Source organism: Schistocerca cancellata, chromosome 2, assembly GCF_023864275.1.
Source record: "Schistocerca cancellata isolate TAMUIC-IGC-003103 chromosome 2, iqSchCanc2.1, whole genome shotgun sequence".
Classification (NCBI taxonomy): Eukaryota; Metazoa; Arthropoda; class Insecta; order Orthoptera; family Acrididae; genus Schistocerca; species Schistocerca cancellata.
Window position 1 is genome coordinate 1,100,426,010 of NC_064627.1, and position 20,834 is coordinate 1,100,446,843.

At 46.2% G+C, this 20,834-nt stretch overlaps 1 protein-coding gene across 1 annotated transcript in view; it reads right to left on the bottom strand.

Moving 5' to 3' along the window:
• The window catches only part of LOC126161254 (reversion-inducing cysteine-rich protein with Kazal motifs-like), a 480,526-nt gene that overhangs the window by 74,053 nt on the left and 385,639 nt on the right, over window positions 1-20,834 (bottom strand). Inside the window, exons 12-13 of the mRNA XM_049916994.1 lie at window positions 19,578-19,740; window positions 4,199-4,385 (exon numbers count right to left, since the gene is read on the bottom strand). Coding sequence (XP_049772951.1) covers window positions 4,199-4,385; window positions 19,578-19,740 — 350 coding nt within the window. The remainder of the gene's footprint in view (window positions 1-4,198; window positions 4,386-19,577; window positions 19,741-20,834) is intronic.

Genomic DNA, 20,834 nt, shown 5'->3' on the forward strand with positions numbered 1-20,834 from the left:
AGTATCAGTGGCCCTATCTTTGGGGTGACGTCTTTGTTCATCCGGGTCGTGTGAGTGAGCAGTTCGGTTGGGGACTCTGGAGGAGCCAAGAGGGCAGTGCGAGAAACACGCCGTGACCGCTGGTGGCACGCATGCACTGCTGCTTGGAAGAGCTGTGGTCGCGAGGGTACACGACCTAGTCATTAGCTGGATCCAACAAGCTTTTTTTTTATTCTTTATTGTATTTCAATTCCCCATCGGGGCGGGCTGGCAGCAGCATATGCGCTGCTCTTCAGCCGAAAGACATGGAACAAACAATAGAAGACATTTAAAAAGAAGAAAGGAGAGAATATGGTGAACATAGATATAAAAAAGGGGGATCATCATGGAAGGCAATAGACAAAAAACAGGGTGACCGTAAAATGGAGATGAAAAACTGTTAAAACTGTTTAAAAGTAGCACACACAAAAAGCTACACACTGCGACAATTAAAAGAACACAAGGCACAGTATGACTGGAGCATGAAAGGTATCGGCGGATGGTGTAGCACATAACAAACACTGATGGCGAACCTCAAGGCAGTACACAATTAAAATCACACCTCTTGACGCACAGGAGAAACAGCACTAAACACAACACTGATGTGGCACACTGACGATGATCAAGACAGAGGATCTGCCAGGCGCAAGGAGATGAGGGAGACTGGAAGAAGGGAGGGAGGGGAAGAGATGAGGGAGATGAGTGGGGGGCGCGCTGAAGAGGGCCAGGTAGGGAGGGACGTGGGAAGGAAAGAGGCAAGTATGGGGTGCAGGGTCTCAAGGGGAGGGGGGGAAGGAGAAAAATCCGCTCTGGGAGAAGGAAGGAAGAGGAAGAAAGGGAGCCCTGGGGAGGGGGGGTGTACAAGGCCAGGTTATAGTTGGAAGGAAGGGTGGATGTCACGGCGAAGTTCGTCATCCGGGAGGGGGAGGCGTTGGAAATTGCCCTGATGAAGGAGATGGAGGGTGTGGAGGTGGAGAGAGGGAGGGATACAGCGACAGAGGCGTGGCAACGGGAGTGGGGTGGAGAGGAAGGAGGAAACCAGAGGGTGGGGGGGATCAAGCCTGCGGACAATGTAAAGGATGTGGAGATGTTGGAGGAACAGGAGGAGGTGGGGGAAGGGGATCAGTTCATACAGGAGCCGTGTGGGGGAAGGAAGGCGGATACGGAAGGCAAGGCGGAGCGCATGGCGTTCAAGGATTTGGAGGGCCTTGTAAAAGTGGGTGGGGGTGGAGATCCAGGCAATGCTGGCATAACAGAGGATAGGACGGATTCCAACAAGCTTTAAGTTGAGTGGATTTTAATACTAGCAATGAAACCTCCACCATTGTGAGATCTCACAGTTCTCCGTGACTTGGTTTCATGTTGCTGCTCGCAGTGTCGCTGAGACGAAGAGCAGTGTGGAGTGCTTGGGGAAGGCGGATCTAATTAGCTTTCCTCGACATCTTGTTACTTATTATTGAATTCTGTGTGTTGCTATTTGTTAAGTTCAACCAGTGGTATTTTTCCTGGCTGGTGGCCGCTAACGCCCCAGTGACCTGCCCTGGAGGTTAGTGTATGTAGCGGCAGTGTACATTTCCTCGCCTTGCCGCTGCCGTCCGGTAAGGAGTGTAGTTCTCACATAGTCTAGTAGTAGTGGTTCCTTTCTCCTTTCAGGCGCTCTAAACACAACAGTCTGAGGACGTAGTGCTGACCGCTGGTTCCGGCTTTGGCGTGGTGTTCCACCGTTGCATTGGTTATTTGACGTTAGGTAGCTTCAGCAGATTATCATTAGTTATTCGTTAGACTGCCACTAGTCTGAGTTACCATCTTGTGGGAGTGAATTCAACTCTTGATTGCCTTTCTCAACGCTTGCGAAATTGGTTTTGGTCTGACCTACTCAGAGCACCGTCTGTGACTAGCCCTTGTGCTTTGTTATTGTGTTATTATTTTATTACCAAGTTACCATTATCTGACTCACCTGTTTGCTGATCAGTTGCTTGTCCTTTTGAATTAACCTTGTTATTATATTTGCTGTTTTATTGTGTGTTTCTAAATGTTTTTAATATAACTGCCTTTATTGGCGTCACAGAAAGTTTAAATGGTTGTGGTACCAAGTTTACTATCATTTTGTCTCACCTGTTTGGTGATCAGTTGCCTGTCTTTTAAATTAATTTTTGCTATTTCCTTGCTGTTGGCAGTATGCTTATTAATTTTTTTAATAATTGCCATTCTTGGCGTTAAAGGCCTTCAGCCATGACTGTCGCTACTTGTATTAAAATTCTAATGTGGCAATTGTATTTTAGCAGTTAACTTTTAAGACTTAGATAATTTGTTTTCAATATTTTAATAGCTGTAGTTTGTAGGCTGCAAAAAGTTAAACAATTCTTAAATTATTGCCATTAAGGCCTTCAGCCGTGAAACAGTTCTTTGTTTATTGACATTAAGGTCTTCAGCCGTGAGTGTCGTTACTTGTCTTAAAATTTTAATATGGCAATTGTATTTTTTCGGCGAGCTTTAAGACCTTGGTGACTTGTCTTTTATGTTTTAATAACTGTAATTGTAAGTTGCAGCAAGTTTAATCAATTCTTGATTTATTGCCATTAAGGCCTTCAGTCGTGAAACAATTCTTAAATTATTGCCCTTATTTTAATTTGTTGTTGATTTTAAATAAATTGTGTGTGATTGAAAGAAAAGCCAACCAATAGTAACTGATTATAGCCCCGTCCACAATCGTAACCGAATCCTGCCTTCCTTGACCACCAAGTCCAATGTAGATTAAGCTAAAACCTACGCTTGGTGTGTGTCGATATTCAGCATTGTTCTTGTTTTATTCAGTGTATCTGTATCTTGTAACAGTTTCTGTATGGAGTATGATATGTTCAGTATTGCTCTGTGGAAAGGTTCATGGACAGAAATTACATCTCGTACTTTAGATATCTTTTTTTTCCTTTATTGGGTTTCGATTCCTCCTAAAGGGGGCGGGCTGGCAGCAGCTTATTACGCCGCTCTTCAGCCTACAGAATGTTTTAAAAAGATGAAGATAATAAAAAATAATAACAGTTGGCGATAAAATCGGTGACTTAAAGGTAAAAATGGCAGAAAATTCTGGAGCGTAAAACATAAAACACAAGGTCTATGAAGCTAATAAAACACACAGGAAGCAGAAAAACAATAGACAGACAATTAAAAAAACACGGCGACAGTCTGGGTTCTGTTCGCAAGAGATATAAAAAGCACACCCAGCGACAGCATGATTTCTGTTCGCAACACTGTGGAAGGACGCAAAACACCGAGCAATCACTTAAACACTGCGCTAAAAGTTGGCACAAATACGACATACCACACCCGAGAGCAGGTGGGGGAAACTGGTCAGATGACGGGAAAAAAGGGGGGGGAAGGAGAGGAAAAGTGAAGGGGGAGGGGGGAAATGAGCCAATGGAAGAGGAGGGTCCATAAGAGGGGTGGGGGTGCTGAGCAGTCTGGCCAGGGATTGGGGAAGGCAGAGGAGGGGAGTACAAAAGGACTCGGGGGGGGGGGGAGGGGGAGAGACAGGAGATGATAGGCGGGGCAAAACACAGGATGGAAGGGGGGAGGAAGAGGGAGCCCAGGGAAAGGACGGAGGAAAGGAGGGGGGGTTGAGGATCAGAGTTGATAGGAAGGATAAATGGAGGGAGAGAGGGCATCATCCAGGAGGGGGAGCTGATGGAAGCCACCTTGGGAAAGGAGATGTAGGGTGTAGAGATGGAGGGTAGGGGGGACACGACGGTGAAGATGTGGCAGGGGGCGGGGATGGGATAGGAGAGGAGCAACCAGGGGGTGAGGGGGTTCAAGACGGCGGGAGGTGTAGAGGATGCGGATATGTTCGAGGAATAGGAGCAGATGGGGGAAAGGAATGAGATCATAGAGGATCCGCATGGGGGACGGGAGGCGTATACGGAAGGCGAGGCGGAGTGCATGACGCTCAAGGATTTGGAGGGACTTATAGAATTTGTGGGGGGGGGGGGGGTACTTTAGATGTTGAAGTATTACATTTTGTTACTTGTAAGTGGTCATAACACTTAGGAGATCCACAAGGGACAGGTACCCACTGCTGTAGGCATTTCTGCATATAATGATAGATGAAAAAGTGAAGAGTAATTTCAGTTGGTGTGAATGATGTTTAGCAAAGCAGCAGCAGCAGCAGCAGCAGGACAGCACTGACCTGGCGAGACAGGCGCTGGCGTAGGTGACGCCGCTGGCGGCGCAGACCGGCGCGTACACCGGCGGGCAGTTGCACGGCTGGCCGCTGTAGGCGGCGGCGCTGCTGTCGCACTGCCGCCGCGTGCACGTCAGCTCCCCGGAGGAACACGCGCACAGGTTGCACTCCAGGTAGAACTGCGAGTTGTGCTCTGCCGGCAGAACATCACATCGCCCCTCTTATACAGATGCGCTTCTACTCCTGGCACGCTGGAACCGGAATTACTGCTGTTCCGACTGAGTGTGTATAATACTGAAAATTATTCTTTGTATATCGTGTAGTATGTTGCATCGAAATAGATGACAGAGGGATAGAAAAACAATTAAAATCGCTCAAAAGAGGAAAGGCCGCTGGACCTGATGGGATACCAGTTCGATTTTACACAGAAGAAACTTGCCGCCCTTCTTGCAGCGGTGTACCGTAGGTCCCTAGAAGAGCGTAGCGTTCCAAAGGACTCGAAAAGGGCACAGGTCATCCCCGTTTTCAAGAAGGGACGTCGAACACATGTGCATAACTATAGACCTATATCTCTAGCGATCAGCTGCAGAATTTTGGAACACGTTATGTTCGAGTGTAATGACTTTTCTGGAGACTAGAAATCTACTCTGTAGGAATCAGCATGGCTTTCGAAAAAGACGATCGTGTGAAACCCAGCGCGCGCTATTCGTCCACGAGACTCAGAGGGCTATAGACACGGGTTCCCAGGTAGATGCCGTGTTTCTTGATTTCCGCAAGGCGTTTGATACAGTTCCACACAGTCGTTTAATGAACAAAGTAAGAGCATATGGACTAGCAGACCAATTGTGTGATTGGATTGAAGAGTTCTTAGATAACAGAACGCAGCAGGTCATTCTCAATGGAGAGAAGTCTTCCGAAGAAAGAGTGATTTCAGGTGTGCCGCAGGGGAGTGTCATAGGACCGTTGCTATTCACAATATACATAAATGACCTGGTGGATGACATCGGAAGTTCACTGAGGCTTTTTGCGGATGATGCTGTAGCATATCGAGAGGTTGTAACAATGGAAAATTGTACTGAAATGCAGGAGGATCTGCAGCGAATTGACGCATGGTGCAGGGAATGGCAATTCAATCTCAATGTGGAAATGTGTAATGTGCTGCGAATACATAGAAAGATAGATCACTTATCATTTAGCTACAATATAGCAGCCAGCAGCTGGAAGCAGTTAATTCCATAAATTATCTGGCAGTAGGCATTAGGAGTGATTTAAAATGGAATGATCATATGAAGTCGATCGTCGGTAAAGCAAATGCCAGACTGAGATTCATTGGAAGAATCCTAAGGAAATGCAATCCAAAACCAAAGGAAGTAGGTTACAGTACACTTGTTCGCCCACTGCTTGAATACTGCTCAGCAGTGTGGGATCCGTACCAGATAGGGTTGATAGAAGAGATAGGGAAGATCCAACGGAGAGCACCACGCTTCGTTACAGGATCATTTAGTAATAGCGAAAGCGTCACAGAGATGATAGATAAACTGCAGTGGAAGACTCTGCAGGAGAGACGCTCAGTAGCTCGATACGGGCTTCTGTTGAAGTTTCGAGAACATACCTTCACGGATGAGTCAAGCAGTATATTGCTGCGTCCTACGTATATCTCGCGAAGAGACAATGGGGATAAAATCAGAGCGATTAGAGCCCACACAGAGGCATACCGACAATCTTTCTATCCACGAACAATACGAGACTGGAATAGAAGTAAGAACCGATAGGTACTCAAAGTACCCTCCGCCACACACCGTCAGGTGGCTTGCGGAGAATGGATGTAGATGTAGGTGTAGATTACACTGAGGTGACAGAAATCATGGGATACTGTAATGCATACGTGCATTCCCTTCATGTGTTTAAGGCAAGTATTATGCATATTTATGCGATCGGGAATGCTCAGTAGCAGACAGGCTACATGTACATTTAGCAATTAAGCGTCAGCAAGGAGCATTAGTGATGAAATCATAGGAGGCAATGTTGTGCAACCTTAGTAGGGACAAGATCCGACTATTCGGGAGTAGGATCTTCCAATCCGAAACGAACTTCCGTCACAATGTCCGCAAACGTGACGCCAGATCCGCCTAGCAACAGCGATCTGAACGCCCATTGGCTAAAAGTTTGGATATATATGTAGCAAACGAGATAAGTGTCCTTATTGGCTGAGGGAGGAAGGGGCGACCTCTCTAGATCTACATCTAAATCTACATTTATACTCCGCAAGCCACCCAACGGTGTGTGGCGGAGGGCACTTTACGTGCCACTGTCATTACCTCCCTTTCCTGTTCCAGTCTGAAAGCCTCCGTGCGAGCTCTAATCTTTCTATTTTTACATTCGTGATCTCCTCGGGAGGTATAAGTAGGGAGAAGCAATATATTCGATACCTCATCCAGAAACGCACCCTCTCAAAACCTGGCGAGCAAGCTACACCGCGATGCAGAGCGCCTCTCTTGCAGAGTCTGCCACTTGAGTTTGTTAAACATCTCCGTAACGCTATCACGGTTACCAAATAACCCTGTGACGAACGCGCCGCTCTTCTTTGGATCTTCTCTATCTCCTCCGTCAACCCGATCGGGTACGGATCCCACACTGATGAGCAATACTCCAGTATAGGTCAAAGGAGTGTTTTGTAAGCCACCTCCTTTGTTAATGGAGTACATTTTCTAAGGACTCTCCCAATGAATCTCAACCTGGTACCCGCCTTACCAACAATTAATTTTATATGATCATTCCACTTCAGATCGTTCCACACGCATACTCCCAGATATTTTACAGAAGTAACTGCTACCAGTGTTTGTTCCGCTATCATATAATCATACAATAAAGGATCCTTCTTTCTATGTATTCGCAATACATTACATTTGTCTATGTTAAGGGTCAGTTGCCAATCCCCGCACCAAGTGCGTATCCGCTGCAGATCTTCCTGCATTTCGCTACAATTTTCTAATGCTGCAACTTCTCTGTATACTACAGCTACATCCGCGAAAAGCCGCATGGAACTTCCGACACTATCTAGTAGGTCATTTATATATATTGTGAAAAGCAATGGTCCCATAACACTCCCCTGTGGCACGTCAGAGGTTAGTTTAACGTCTGTAGACGTCTCTCCATTGATAACAACATGCTGTGTTCTGTTTGCTAAAAACTCTTCAATCCAGCCACACAGCTGGTCTGATATTCCGTAGGCTCTTACTTTGTTTATCAGGCGACAGTGCGGAACTGTATCGAACGCCTTCCGGAAGTCAAGGAAAATAGCATCTACCTGGGAGCCTGTATCTAATATTTTCTGGGTCTCATGAACAAATAAAGCGAGTTGGGTCTCACACGATCGCTGTTTCCGGAATCCATGTTGATTCCTACATAGTAGATTCTGGGTTTCCAAAAACGACATGATACTCGAGCAAAAAACATGTTCTAAAATTCTACAACAGATCGACGTCAGAGATATAGGTCTATAGTTTTGCGCATCTGCTCGACGACCATTCTTGAAGACTGGGACTACCTGTGCTCTTTTCCAATCATTTGGAACCTTCCGTTCCTCTAGAGACTTGCGGTACACGGCTGTTAGAAGGGGGGCAAGTTCTTTCGCGTACTCTGTGTAGAATCGAATTGGTATCGCGTCAGGTCCAGTGGACTTTCCTCTGTTGAGTGATTCCAGTTGCTTTTCTATTCCTTGGACACTTATTTCGATTTCAGCCATTCTTTCGTTTGTGCGAGGATTTAAAGAAGGAACTGCAGTGCGGTCTTCCTCTGTGAAACAGCTTTGGAAAAAGGTGTTTAGTATTTCAGCTTTACGCGTGTCATCCTCTGTTTCAATGCCATCATCATCCCGGAGTGTCTGGATATGCTGTTTCGAGCCACTTACTGATTTAACGTAAGACCAGAACTTCCTAGGATTTTGTGTCAAGTCCTTGGGGAAGAAAGGGCGAATCAATCGCAAGGAGCCACTCAAAACGCACGGTCGAGTAACTGGGGCGGCCATAAAAGTACGGCCGCGAGTACATATTTCAGCTGTTAAACAACATAGAAAGTGAAGTTATTAGTTATCAGAACGCCACCTTTCGTGAGTAGTGTCTATCATTATGTAAAGTCAGGAAACTGTGTTAATGTGTTGTAAAGGGTCGAATATAATGGCGTAGTCCACGGCCGCCATATTGCAAACGCTGATTCCGTGACGTGTGTGAGAAAGCAATTTCTGTATTAAAACAAGTATAGTTCAAACGTTGCTGACAATTAACAACTTGCATCCCTAAACACTCCACTGCAGCCGGAGCGCTCCGGAGCGCTCACTGCGGCAGCTCGGAGCCAGCGTGGAGGGGGAAAGCGAACTCACTGCCCCCTGGCCGCATGCAGCCGCAACTGACGCAATAAATCCGTGTTCAATGACAGCTATGACCAGCCGCGGGAGCCCTGTACCTCTGTTGGAGGATACCTTTCTATTCATTGAGAGGGACGGTCGTCCGCAGTGTCTTGTGTGTCATAAAGTATTTAATTCTGCGAAGAGGTACATTATACTACAACATTATACACGTCTTCACGCAGCGCACTACGATCAGGTAGAAGGCGTTGCACGCAGAGAACTGGTAGCCAGGCTTAAAAACGACATACCAGGGGACGTAAGTTTAAAAACGGTTCCGTAATACGAAGGGTATCAAAACATGCAACATAGTTCGTGGTCTGTAATGCGTTTATAATTTTCAGGTTAATGAGAGCGGAGAAAACACTACTGAATCTGCAATTCGAGCAAGCTACAGGGTCGCTCACATCATATCTACGAGTGGGAAGCCGTTTCGGTGGGACCACTCGTAAAATCGTGCATGGTAGCAGTCGCAGAATGTTTGTTTCTAAGGGAGGTGCAGGCAACTGAACTGTCGAAGCGAACAATGTCTCGTCGAATCCTGGACATGACAGCGGATTTAGAGACACAGCTCAGGAAAAAGGTGGAGAGCTTTGTTACATTTTCGCTAGCGCTTGACGAAAGCACCGACATATCGGACTGTGCTCAGCTTGCAGTCTTTGTGCGTGGTGTCGACATGGAACTGCAAGTAACTGAAGGACTCTTGGATGTGGTACCACTCGATTACACCGCAACAGGACGTGACACTTTTGAGGTTGTTAGTGAATCAGTGGACAATATGAATTTGCTGTGGGATAAGCTCCATTCTGTAGCGACAGACAGTGCACCACAAATGATCCGGCGTCACCGAGGTTTTGCTTCTCGTTTGAAAAATAAACTCAGGGATGAATTCGGGAAAGACATTTTGACTCTTCATCGTTTCATTTACCAAGAGGCACTGTGTGCTGAAACAGTAGAGCTAGGTGGCGTAATGAAAAATGTAGCGAAGTGTGTGAATTTTGTGCGGCGTCACGGTATGAAACATCGCCAATTCAAAGGATTCCTGAAAGATATGGAAGCGGAGTATGGGGATATACCTTACCACAGTATAGTTCGTTGGCTGAGTCGGGGAAAAGTTCTTGATGTTTTCTTTGCCATTCGTGAGGAAATATCCCTTTTTCTCGAAATGAAACGGGAAGAAATACGTTGTCTGAAAGATATGAAATGGATATCAGACCTGGCGTTCCTAGCTGACATAACTATGTATCTGAACAGTTTAAATCTGTCATTGCAAGGCAAAGGGCAGCTAATCGTTGACATGCACGGCCAGATCAAAGCGTTCATGGAAAAGCTACGTTTATTTGAGAGGCAGATGAGTAATGGACATTTAACGTTCTTCAATCGTCTTGCTTCTTTAAAAGGTACTACTTTCGGCGATTACCAAGCAAAGTTAAAGCAGCTCATCACGTCGTTTGAAACACGATTCCGAGACCTCACTAGTTTGGAAATGGAACTTAAGGTGTTCAGCACTCCTTTTTCAGTTTCACCCGATGACTTGTCATCGTCACTTCAATTGGAGATTATTGACTCGCAAAATTCAACTATTTTGAAAGAGAGGTACTAAACACGTTGGATTTGTCACGATGGTATCGTTCATTACAGTAAAAAATATTTCCCAAGCTTCACAACAATGCCGCTCAGATCATGTGAATGTTTGGATCTACGTATTGTTGTGAGCAGCTTTTCTTGGCAATGAAAAGAGTAAAAAGTAAGGAACGATCGTTTCTTCAGGATGCAACAATGAAGGCCATCCTCCGCATTAACGCTGCGAACACTTTGACGCCTGATATTTCCGATCTTGTAATGACAAGAAAATGTCAGAACCCCAATAAATTTAGTATGCAATTTCTTGTAAAACAGTTATTTCTTATTTATTTCCTGAACATCGTATGTCACCCCGTCTGAGCAGCTAAGAGTATGAGGTTGTCGATCTCGTAAGACGCAGCTGGCACATCAAAACGCCTGCCTTGCCGCCTGCCTCAGCCAGCCGTGGCACATGCCGGCGTGCCGGCCCACTTGAATGGTCACAGCGAGCGACACGGCTCCCTGGAGTAGGGAGCGCTCCGCGGCTCACAACGGAGCCGACGAGCTGGAACAGCCTGAGCTACATGGAACCTGGCGACTGAGAGCTACTACTGTGCTACGAGAGACTTACCGAAGCAGCAACATACCACATTACTGATACTGCCCAGAGAAGCACTTCCTTCTCGTCACAGTGTCACTGAGGGCGTTGTAATACCTCCCAATATCATGTCGGACCCCCTTTAGACTGGAGTAGTGCAGCAGCTTGACGTGGCGTGGACTCAACAAGTCGTTGGAAGTGCCCTCCAGAAACACTGAGGCCTGCTGCCTCTATACTCTACTGCGAAAGTGTTGTCGGTGCAGGATTTTGTGCACAATCTGACCTCTCGGTTATGTCTCATAAGCGTTTGAGAGGTTCATATTGGGCGATCTGAGTGCCAAAATCGTTCCCACGAATTGTACAGAATGTTCTTCAAACCAATCCTGTCCAATTGTGACTCGATGACCTGGCGGATTATCATCTATAAAAATTCCGTCGTTTTTCGGGAACTTGAATTCCATGAATGGCTGCAAACAGTCTCCAAGGAGTCGAACATAACGATTTCCAGTCTATGATCGGTTCAGTCGGATCTGTTGACCCAGTCCACTCCATGTAAACACAGCCCACTCCATTATGGAACCACCACGAGCTTGCACAGTGCCTGGTTCACAACATGGATCCCTGCCTTTGTGGGGTCTACACCACACTCGTACCCTACCATCAGTTCTTACCGATTGAAATTGAGACTCATCTGATCAGGCCGTGGTTTTCCAGTCGTCTTCGGTCCAACCAGTATGGTCACGATCCCAAAAGAGGCGCTGCGGGCGGGTCACTTGCGTCGGTCCCCTGCTGCCATAGCCCATTAACGCCAAATTTCGCAGCTTTTCGCCTCACTATGGAATCGCTCGTCGTACGTCCCACACTGATTTATGCAGTTATTGCACACAGGGTTGCTTGTCTCTTAGCACTGACAACTCTACGCAAACGACACTGCTCTCGGTCGTTATGTATTCTCGGCACATCCTTGACAGTGTGGATCTCGGAATATTGAATTCCCTAACGCTTTCCAAAATAGAATGTACCACACGGCTAGCTCCAGCTGCCATTCCGCGTTCAAAGTCTGTCAATTTCCGACGTGCAGCCATAGTCACTTTGGAAACTTGTTCACATGAATCACCTGAGTTCAAATGACAGCTCCACTAATGCACTGCCCTTTTATACGTTGTGTAGGCGTTCCTGCAGCGTCCTGTGAATGAGTATATTGTTATCCTTGTAGTTTGGGCACCTGTAATAGTGTCCTAGTCGTAGATATTGCTATAATCACACTATTTCACTCCCATTTACTGAGCTTGTTAGCACTTGATGTTAGGTTGGCGCCATTAAAATGCATTGTGGTAATCGCTGCTGCTTGCTGGATCGCTGCTGTGTCTCGATGCTGATGCTGGCTCTAAATCTGGTTGTCTAGGGTTAAACACATGAGGTCCCGTGTTTTTGATGTGCTTTTGATGATAAATAATGAGCGAAAGCAACAAATATGTAAACTTCAAATATTTATTACTCTGGTGGCCATCTTAAATCCACTGTCCACCAAAGACAATGACACAACACAAAGTAGTATTTCTTTTACATGTTCTTTGCATTGTTTATCCACCTCAAACAACAACACACAAACACACTTTACCAAAGTGACATTGCGCCTGCGCTCCAACCCTTCTTGCTGCTTATATTTATACCCTTGTTAAAAAACTACTAAAAAGAGATATAGTTTACAAGTCACATGTACATCTGTTATTGTAATTTGTGCAGAAAAGTTATTAATTTACATCGAGAGACATAATTTAACAGGTTATTGAAATGACAGACAGATTTGTTGACTGGACAGAATAATTCTTTGTTACAAAAAGGCAGTTTTTTTTAGAAGTTTGTCAATTGACCTCTCTAATTTAAATAAATAAGTAAATAACATGAATTATTAAGAATTACATTGGTTTTCGTCTAAAATAGGAGTGTTTACGTGAATACTGAGTGAAAACGGTCCTAGTGAACAAATAGATTTCACTGGGTGATTTTTATTTTAGGAGATCCAAAATATGTGAGTTTTTTTCGTATTTCATATTAATTAGTTAAGATGAACTTAGTGTTTTTACATGATGATATTTGCTGCATCAGTGATCAAGTGATATTAACTTTTGTGTGGGTCAGTTATTCATTATAATTTAATGGGTTGACTGTTTATGGAGACATGTTATGCAATCATACACAATAACTTTACTATAATCATAAATACTCGTTAAACTGGTTGAATTTGGAGGGTATCGCATACTTCGGTAAAGTAAAACCTTTAATATGTTCCGTAACACACCTCAGCGTAAGTTATTGATGTAGCCTAAAACCAATCTTCTCCAAGCCTCACAGTATAAAACAAATATGTTTTCTTAATTAGTGCAGTCGTATATTACTGGTTCGAATATAACGATTTCTGTTTTTGTTGGTCTTAGTCAGTGAAAGGTACAAAACTCTAACTGAACAATGTTAATCCCAACAGCATATTCCCTCGATGTATGAGGTGACTACAAAGAGTAAATTGGGTATTATTAAAGCAAGTCTTCTTTTATGCAGTGCTGCACTACGCTTGTAAGTGACGCATATACATGACACTACCTGTCAGTGTAATCACCAAGTCTCTGTAAAAAACGGTTGGAACATTCTACCAATAATTAAGTTCCTCGACGGTATAAAACCGGTGGTTGGTCACGGAGTCACTAGAAAACCGCTGTCTGAACTGCCTCGTCGTTGGAAAATCTCTTTCTGCCCCGTATGGTCTTTCCGATTGCCGAAAATAAAGAAATCGCATAGTTCAATACCTGGATTTTTCCCCGTCAGGAACATCCACATCTTTGTGGCCTTGGTCAAATTGTTGGCACCATTTCATTATGGCTGGAATCTACATTGCATTTAGTCCATAAACCGCCAGAATTTCACGGTGAATCTGAGAGCAATTTAGGTGGTTGCCAAAAAGAATCGTGCTGTCCAAAGTAATTCAACTTTCGAGTAAGTTCCGAATGCTGCAACATTTCAGTGACACACGGTTACCCATACGCCTGCAGGAAGCCCGAAACAGTATTCTCCTGCGGCCATGCGCCACTCTTGTTGTACAATAGTCTTAGTTTGAGACGGCACTTCCTGAAGTCCGAACGTACATGTCGTTCTCTGATGATCTAGTACAAGTTCTAGAAAAAAAAACTATAGCTAATACGTAAAGTGTGATGCAAGGTAAAACGGATATACGTTCAGAATTACCATTAGAGTGTATTCTACTTGTTGCTTCTGTGAAGGTAATACAAACTCCGGCAACAATTGAGAAGGACAATACAGATTGTTACAAAAAGGTACGGCCAAACTTTCAGGAAACATTCCTCACACACAAATAAAGAAAAGATGTTATGTGGACAAGTGTCCGGAAACGCTTAATTTCCATGTTAGAGCTCATTTTATTTTCGTCAGTATGTACTGTACTTCCTTGGTTCACCGTCAGTTGGCCCAATTGAAGGAAGGTAATGTTGACTTCGGTGCTTGTGTTGACATGCGACTCATTGCTCTGCAGCACTAGCATCAAGCACATCAGTACGTAGCATCAACAGGCTACTGTTCATCACGAACGTGGTTTTGCAGTCAGTGCAATGTTTACAAATGCGGAGTTGGCAGATGCCGATTTGGTGTATGGATTAGCACGGGGCAATAGCCGTCGCGCGGTACGTTTGTATCGAGACAGATTTCCAGAACGAAGATGTCCCGACAGGAAGACATTCGAAGCAATTGATCGGCGTCTTAGGGAGCACGGAACATTGCAGCCTGTGACTCGCGACTGGGGAAGACCAAGAACGACGAGGACACCTCCAATGGACGAGGCAATTCTTCGTGCAGTTGACGATAACCCTAATGTCAGCGTCAGAGAAGTTGCTGCTGTACAAGGTAACGTTGACCACGTCACTGTATGGAGAGTGCTACGGGAGAACCAGTTGTTTCCGTACCATGTACAGCGTGTGCAGGCACTATCAGCAGCTGATTGGCCTCCACGGGTACACTTCTGTGAATGGTTCATCCAACAATGTGTCAATCCTCATTTGAGTGCAAATGTGCTCTTTACGGATGAGACTTCATTCCAACGTGATCAAATTGTAACTTTTCGCAATCAACATGTGTGGGCTGAAGAGAATTCGCACGCAATTGTGCAATCACGTCATCAACACAGATTTTCTGTGAACGTTTGGGCAGGCATTGTTGGTGACGTCTTGATTGGGCCCGATGTTGTTCCACCTGCGCTCAGTGGAGCACGTTATCATGATTTCATACGGGATACTCTACCTGTGCTGCTAGAACATGTGCCTTTACAAGTACGACACATGTGGTTCATGTACGATGGAGCTCTTTCACATTTCAGTCGAAGTGTTCATACGCTTCTCAACAACAGGTTCGGTGACCGATGGATTGGTAGAGGCGGACCAATTCCATGGCCTCCACGCTCTCCTGACCTCAACCCTCTTGACTTTCATTTATGGGGGCATTTGAAAGCTCTTGTCTACGCATCCCCGGTACCAAATGTAGAGACTCTTCGTGCTCGTATTGTGGATGGCTGTGATGCAATACGCCATTCTCCAGGGCTGCATCACCGCATCAGGGATTCCATGCGACGGAGGGTGGATGCACGTATCCTCGCTAACGGAGGACTTTTTGAACATTTCCTGTAACAAAGTGTTTGAAGTCACGCTGGTACGTTCTGTTGCTGTGTGCTTCCATTCCATGATTAATTTGATTTGAACTGAAGTAATAAAATGAGCTCTAACATGGAAAGTAAGCGTTTCCAGACACATGTCCACATAACATATTTTCTTTCTTTGTATGTGAGGAATGTTTCCTTCAAGTTTGGCCGTACCTTTTTGTAACACCCTGTATATCACTGTAAGATAAGGAACCTTGATTCAGAAATGGGAAAGACAAGCCCTTGCACGCGAAAATGATTAATTTCAAATTTTCCCTTGGTCTGCTGATGATAAAAATCAAAAAAATTACATTATCTTGGTAATTTTATTTATCTACGTAGCATACAGATTGTGCCACTATCGTAACGGTTGTTCAAAAGAAGTTACCCAGCTTCTACATAGACGTGCGATTGCAATACATGTTTGAACAAACGTGGTGTTATTCGAACGATGTTACAGACAGAGAAAATTCTTATAGGGATATTCTCATCACTCCTACAGGACATAACTTTAGTTGGATCACATCAAATGTCAAGAGATAGTACTATACACGAGACAGTAGTTACTATTCTTATCCCATTTTCATGCACATCTGACGCAAGTGTTCTCGAGTAAGGTGTGTGAATGTTCAGGAGTCCGTCATTTACATGAAGGTCAAGTAGGATATTTTACATCAGTACGGAGCATAGTATCACACAAACGTAGATGAAATTCAGTCACGAGAAAACCTATTAATCATTCTCTGACAACGCGCTCTCACAACTTTACTGAAAACCTGTGCTGATGACAAAGGCTTTCTCATTGGAAAAGTAATCGAACAATTCGCAACCTGCAGCTCAAATTCTTTCTCCATTATCCGTTACAAATTATATAAACATGGAAACAGCCAGTGTACGAAAATGGAATATCATCTCACTGTTTACAATATTAACACTCGACATACTCATTCTAGAACCAGCACATCAAAACGATGTAGGAGAAACTTTCATGTGCTACAGAATGACAGTAAGAGGTCTAACTTCACAAACAAAACAGCCAATAAGAAATGAATAATGGACGTCAACCAAAAGAGAGCCTCTTCCGCTGATTACTTGCTGTACAGAAGTCAAATGACCTGTGTCCCAACAAGTATTTGTTTCTGGTGGTAAGCCGATATAATTTATAATTGCCGTGTCTTTCAACCTCCGCCAGTTACGAAATCAAAAGCACAGTAAAAATCCGGTAAGGCTTAATACAGACTCGATGCATAGCGTCTTTAGTACTGTATAGCGTTGCACATTCAGGCTCCGAGTGCACAGTGAACACGTAAAGAAGCCTAGAAAGGTAATGCCTCCCACAAAGTGTGGCGTGGTTACTGAGGAATTTCGCCTGATATCATTCAGGCCACATTACGTAACTGTGATGTTTCCTTCTGCATGATAATTCTCCGCTGCACGCTGCAGATGCAACGAAGATGCTCCTATAGCGCTTAAGATGTGAAGTGTGTGATCATCCACCATACTCCGCGGACTTGGCTCCCTCTGATTATCATCTCTTCCCTCATATGAACCGCTGGCTATGAACACAGCATTTTGGCATAGACAACGAGCACCAGACCAGCGTAGCGGATTGGCGGAATTCGTACACCTTCTATGACGATCCTGTTGGAAAGTAGTCCCACCTAACGACAGAACACTTAAGTCGGAGCAGCTTCTATGTAGATATGTAGCTAAATGTTGCAAATTAAACATTTTTTATTTTTACTATGGTTTTCATTTAGCGACCGACAAACGTTGAAAAAGAAATAGTTCTAGTATTAGTTTTAGTAATACTACAACAAAAAGTTCTACTGATGCTACTACTCCTGTTATCCCCTGTGTAAATACGGGAAATATTCATTTTTTTCGGAGAAGCTAATTGTATTTTAAGGTAAGTTTTGACCTTCGAATGTAACCTACGTTGCGCAAAATAGGGAAAGGATTACCTTTTTGAAACCCGTTGCAACACTTTAGTTTGAAATTTGGCTCCAAGGTGCGGACAGCTTTTCTCTGTCACGGTGGAAGAGTGTGTCGCCATAGGACGTCATCCTCGGGTTCCACGACGCTTCTTACAGCAAGCTGTCGACTCTTGAGACAAAAAGTAAACAGCTCCGAATTTCATGTCAGGTGTAGGGTGTGTCATTGATGTCACTTTGGCACCAAATTTCGCCACAAGTCTGCCAAACTCCACTGTAAACGTGTCACTCGATCGGAAGGTCATCATAGCTCGTCTTAGCTACGTTTGACCCTTTCTTTTGACGCCTCTGCGATGGAGGTGAGAATCCCGACGCTTAGCGGTGAAGTCGCACTGTTTATTATGAGTGGCCGAGGAAAACATTACAGAAAAACGGTCACTAAGAATCAGCACGAAAGGGCCGTAGTGGGTGGCATAAGGGGTGTCAATGGAACCACCCCTTTTCCTGGGGCGTTGATTTCCACGAATTGCAAGGTCGGAAACGAAAGTTCGCTGTATGATGAGCAACAAGAAAATGTTTTCCACAATCTTTTACACTGCTGACGCCTTCAGGCGTTTCGACTCTCCTCTAAGAACATTGCCACATCGACCGTGATCGCAACCGTTTGGAGCGCAGGGAAACCACATTTTTTTTTTTTTTGGTCTCGTATAGAGGATGGAACCACTAGGGATTGTTGAAAACCATTCAACGAAATATGAACGTGATCCAAAGGAACTAAGGATGTTTACGATTTTTCAGTGCTCCTATTTTGGTCCTCTTGTGGCGTGATCATGGAGGGATGCGATATTGGTATATTCTTGAATAAAATGGCGAAAGATCCCCCCTCCCACCTTTACTGAGAATTTTAAAAATGCACCTGTACAGACAAAAAACGCGACGAGAGTCCGAGGCGTCTGCAGGCAGTGTATGTTGCTGCTCTTTCGTCGCTTCAATGCAGCTTTGTCGTCTTATAGTAGGCCATTCGGAATCGGAGAGTGTTAAAGGGATTGCCTGTCTGCAGGTGCCTAGGACGTCGTCACGGGTCCTATCTGTACAGGTGCAAGAGTCGCATCCCCCCCATTATGACGCCACAGAAGGGCACATAGTAGCCCTGAAAAACATGAGCACCCTTAGCTGCTTTCGATCACGGTCAAATTTAATGGACTGGTTTGGAACGTCCTTAGTGGTTCCAACCAGTACACGAGAGAAAATTGCCGTCTCCCTGCACTCCAGGCGGGTGTGATCAGATTCAACGGCGATGCAGCCCGACAGTGTTCTTAGAGAAGCGTCGAAATGCAATTGTGTGTGTCGACAGTATCAAAGATTGTGAAGAAGTCTACCTGCTGATCATCGGACTGCGAACTTTCGTTTTCGGCCGCGAAACGTGTGGGAATCAAAGCCCGGTGGAAAGGGGAGGTTCCATTGATGCCCTTTATGTCACCACTGAGGCCTTTTCGTACCGATTCTTAGCGGCGCTTTGTCTGTAATGTTTTCCTCGACCACTCAATAGAAAACCGCGGTGTTTCAGCGCTGGGCCTCACGGTTCTCACGGCCATCGCACAGACGCCAAAAGAAGGAGTGAAATGTGGCTAAGGCGAGCTGCGACAACTTTCCGATCGTGTTACGCATCTACTGCGGAGTTGGACAGAATTGTGGCGAAATTTGGTGCCAATGTGACATCAATGACATGAAATTCTGAGCTGTTTCCTTTTTGTCTCAAGTGTCGACACTTGCTGCATGAGGTGTCGTCGAGCCCGAGTGTGATGCCGCGTACTGCCGCGCCTTTGCGCTATTAAAGAGGAATGTGATATTCACATTCGGGCCAAATTTCAGACTTAAGCGTCGCAATGGGCAGGAAATACAGGGTTTCGAAAATGTGTTCCTTTAATTTTGTTGCGTCCAATCATCACGACTGCAGTTTCAATCATAAGGTTAATTTCAAGAGAATTTTTTCGTACTTAAGCACATATCAAATTATTTTGCTGAACTGTGTTTATGAAAGAAAGTTCTCACTTAGAACTGGCCATACCGCCGACAAAGCAATCTGTGTGATTGAAATGAAGCTAACTATTGGACTGTTGCGTGGCTGTTAAGCAGAAATTGTCGAGCGACAAGTAACAACGTGGACAGCAGGTGGCTGGAGTGTTTACCTATGCGCGTGGTGCCTATCCAGCAGGGCTGCGGCGGGGCGCAGGGCAGCGGCTCGCAGCGGTGCAGGGCGCCGCCGTGTCTGGGACAGCGGCACAGCCTGGCGCAGCCCGTGCTCTGCGGCACCACCACCAGCGTGTCGCCCGGCACCACGTACTGCGACACCTCCCCCAGCCGGCACCCTGGTACAGCCACCAAAACGTTAGGCAGGGTAGCCTGAGTACAGGGGCAGAGCTAGGAGCAGCCCGTGCTCTGCGGCACCACGACCAGCGTCTCGCCCGGCACCACGTACTGCGACACCTCTCCCAGCCGGCACCCTGGTACAGCCACCAAAACGTTAGGCAGGGTAGCCTGAGTACAGGGGCAGAGCTAGGAGCAGCCCGTGCTCTGCGGCACCACGACCAGCGTCTCGCCCGGCACCACGTACTGCGACACCTCTCCCAGCCGGCACCCTGGTACAGCCACCAAAACGTTAGGCAGGGTAGCCTGAGTACAGGGGCAGAGCTAGGAGCAGCCCGTGCTCTGCGGCACCACCACCAGCGTGTCGCCCGGCACCACGTACTGCGACACCTCCCCCAGCCGGCACCCTGGTACAGCCACCAAAACGTTAGGCAGGGTAGCCTGAGTACAGGGGCAGAGCTAGGAGCAGCCCGTGCTCTGCGGCACCACGACCAGCGTCTCGCCCGGCACCACGTACTGCGACACCTCTCCCAGCCGGCACCCTGGTACAGCCACCAAAACGTTAGGCAGGGTAGCCTGAGTACAGGGGCAGAGCTAGGAGCAGCCCGTGCTCTGCGGCACCACGACCAGCGTCTCGCCCGGCACCACGTACTGTGACACCTCCCCCAGCCGGCACCCTGGTACAGCCACCAAAACGTTAGGCAGGGTAGCCTGAGTACAGGGGCAGAGCTAGGAGCAGCCCGTGCTCTGCGGCACCACGACCAGCGTCTCGCCCGGCACCACGTACTGCGACACCTCCCCCAGCCGGCACCCTGGTACAGCCACCAAAACGTTAGGCAGGGTAGCCTGAGTACAGGGGCAGAGCTAGGAGCAGCCCGTGCTCTGCGGCACCACGACCAGCGTCTCGCCCGGCACCACGTACTGCGACACCTCTCCCAGCCGGCACCCTGGTACAGCCACCAAAACGTTAGGCAGGGTAGCCTGAGTACAGGGGCAGAGCTAGGAGCAGCCCGTGCTCTGCGGCACCACCACCAGCGTGTCGCCCGGCACCATGTACTGCGACACCTCCCCCAGCCGGC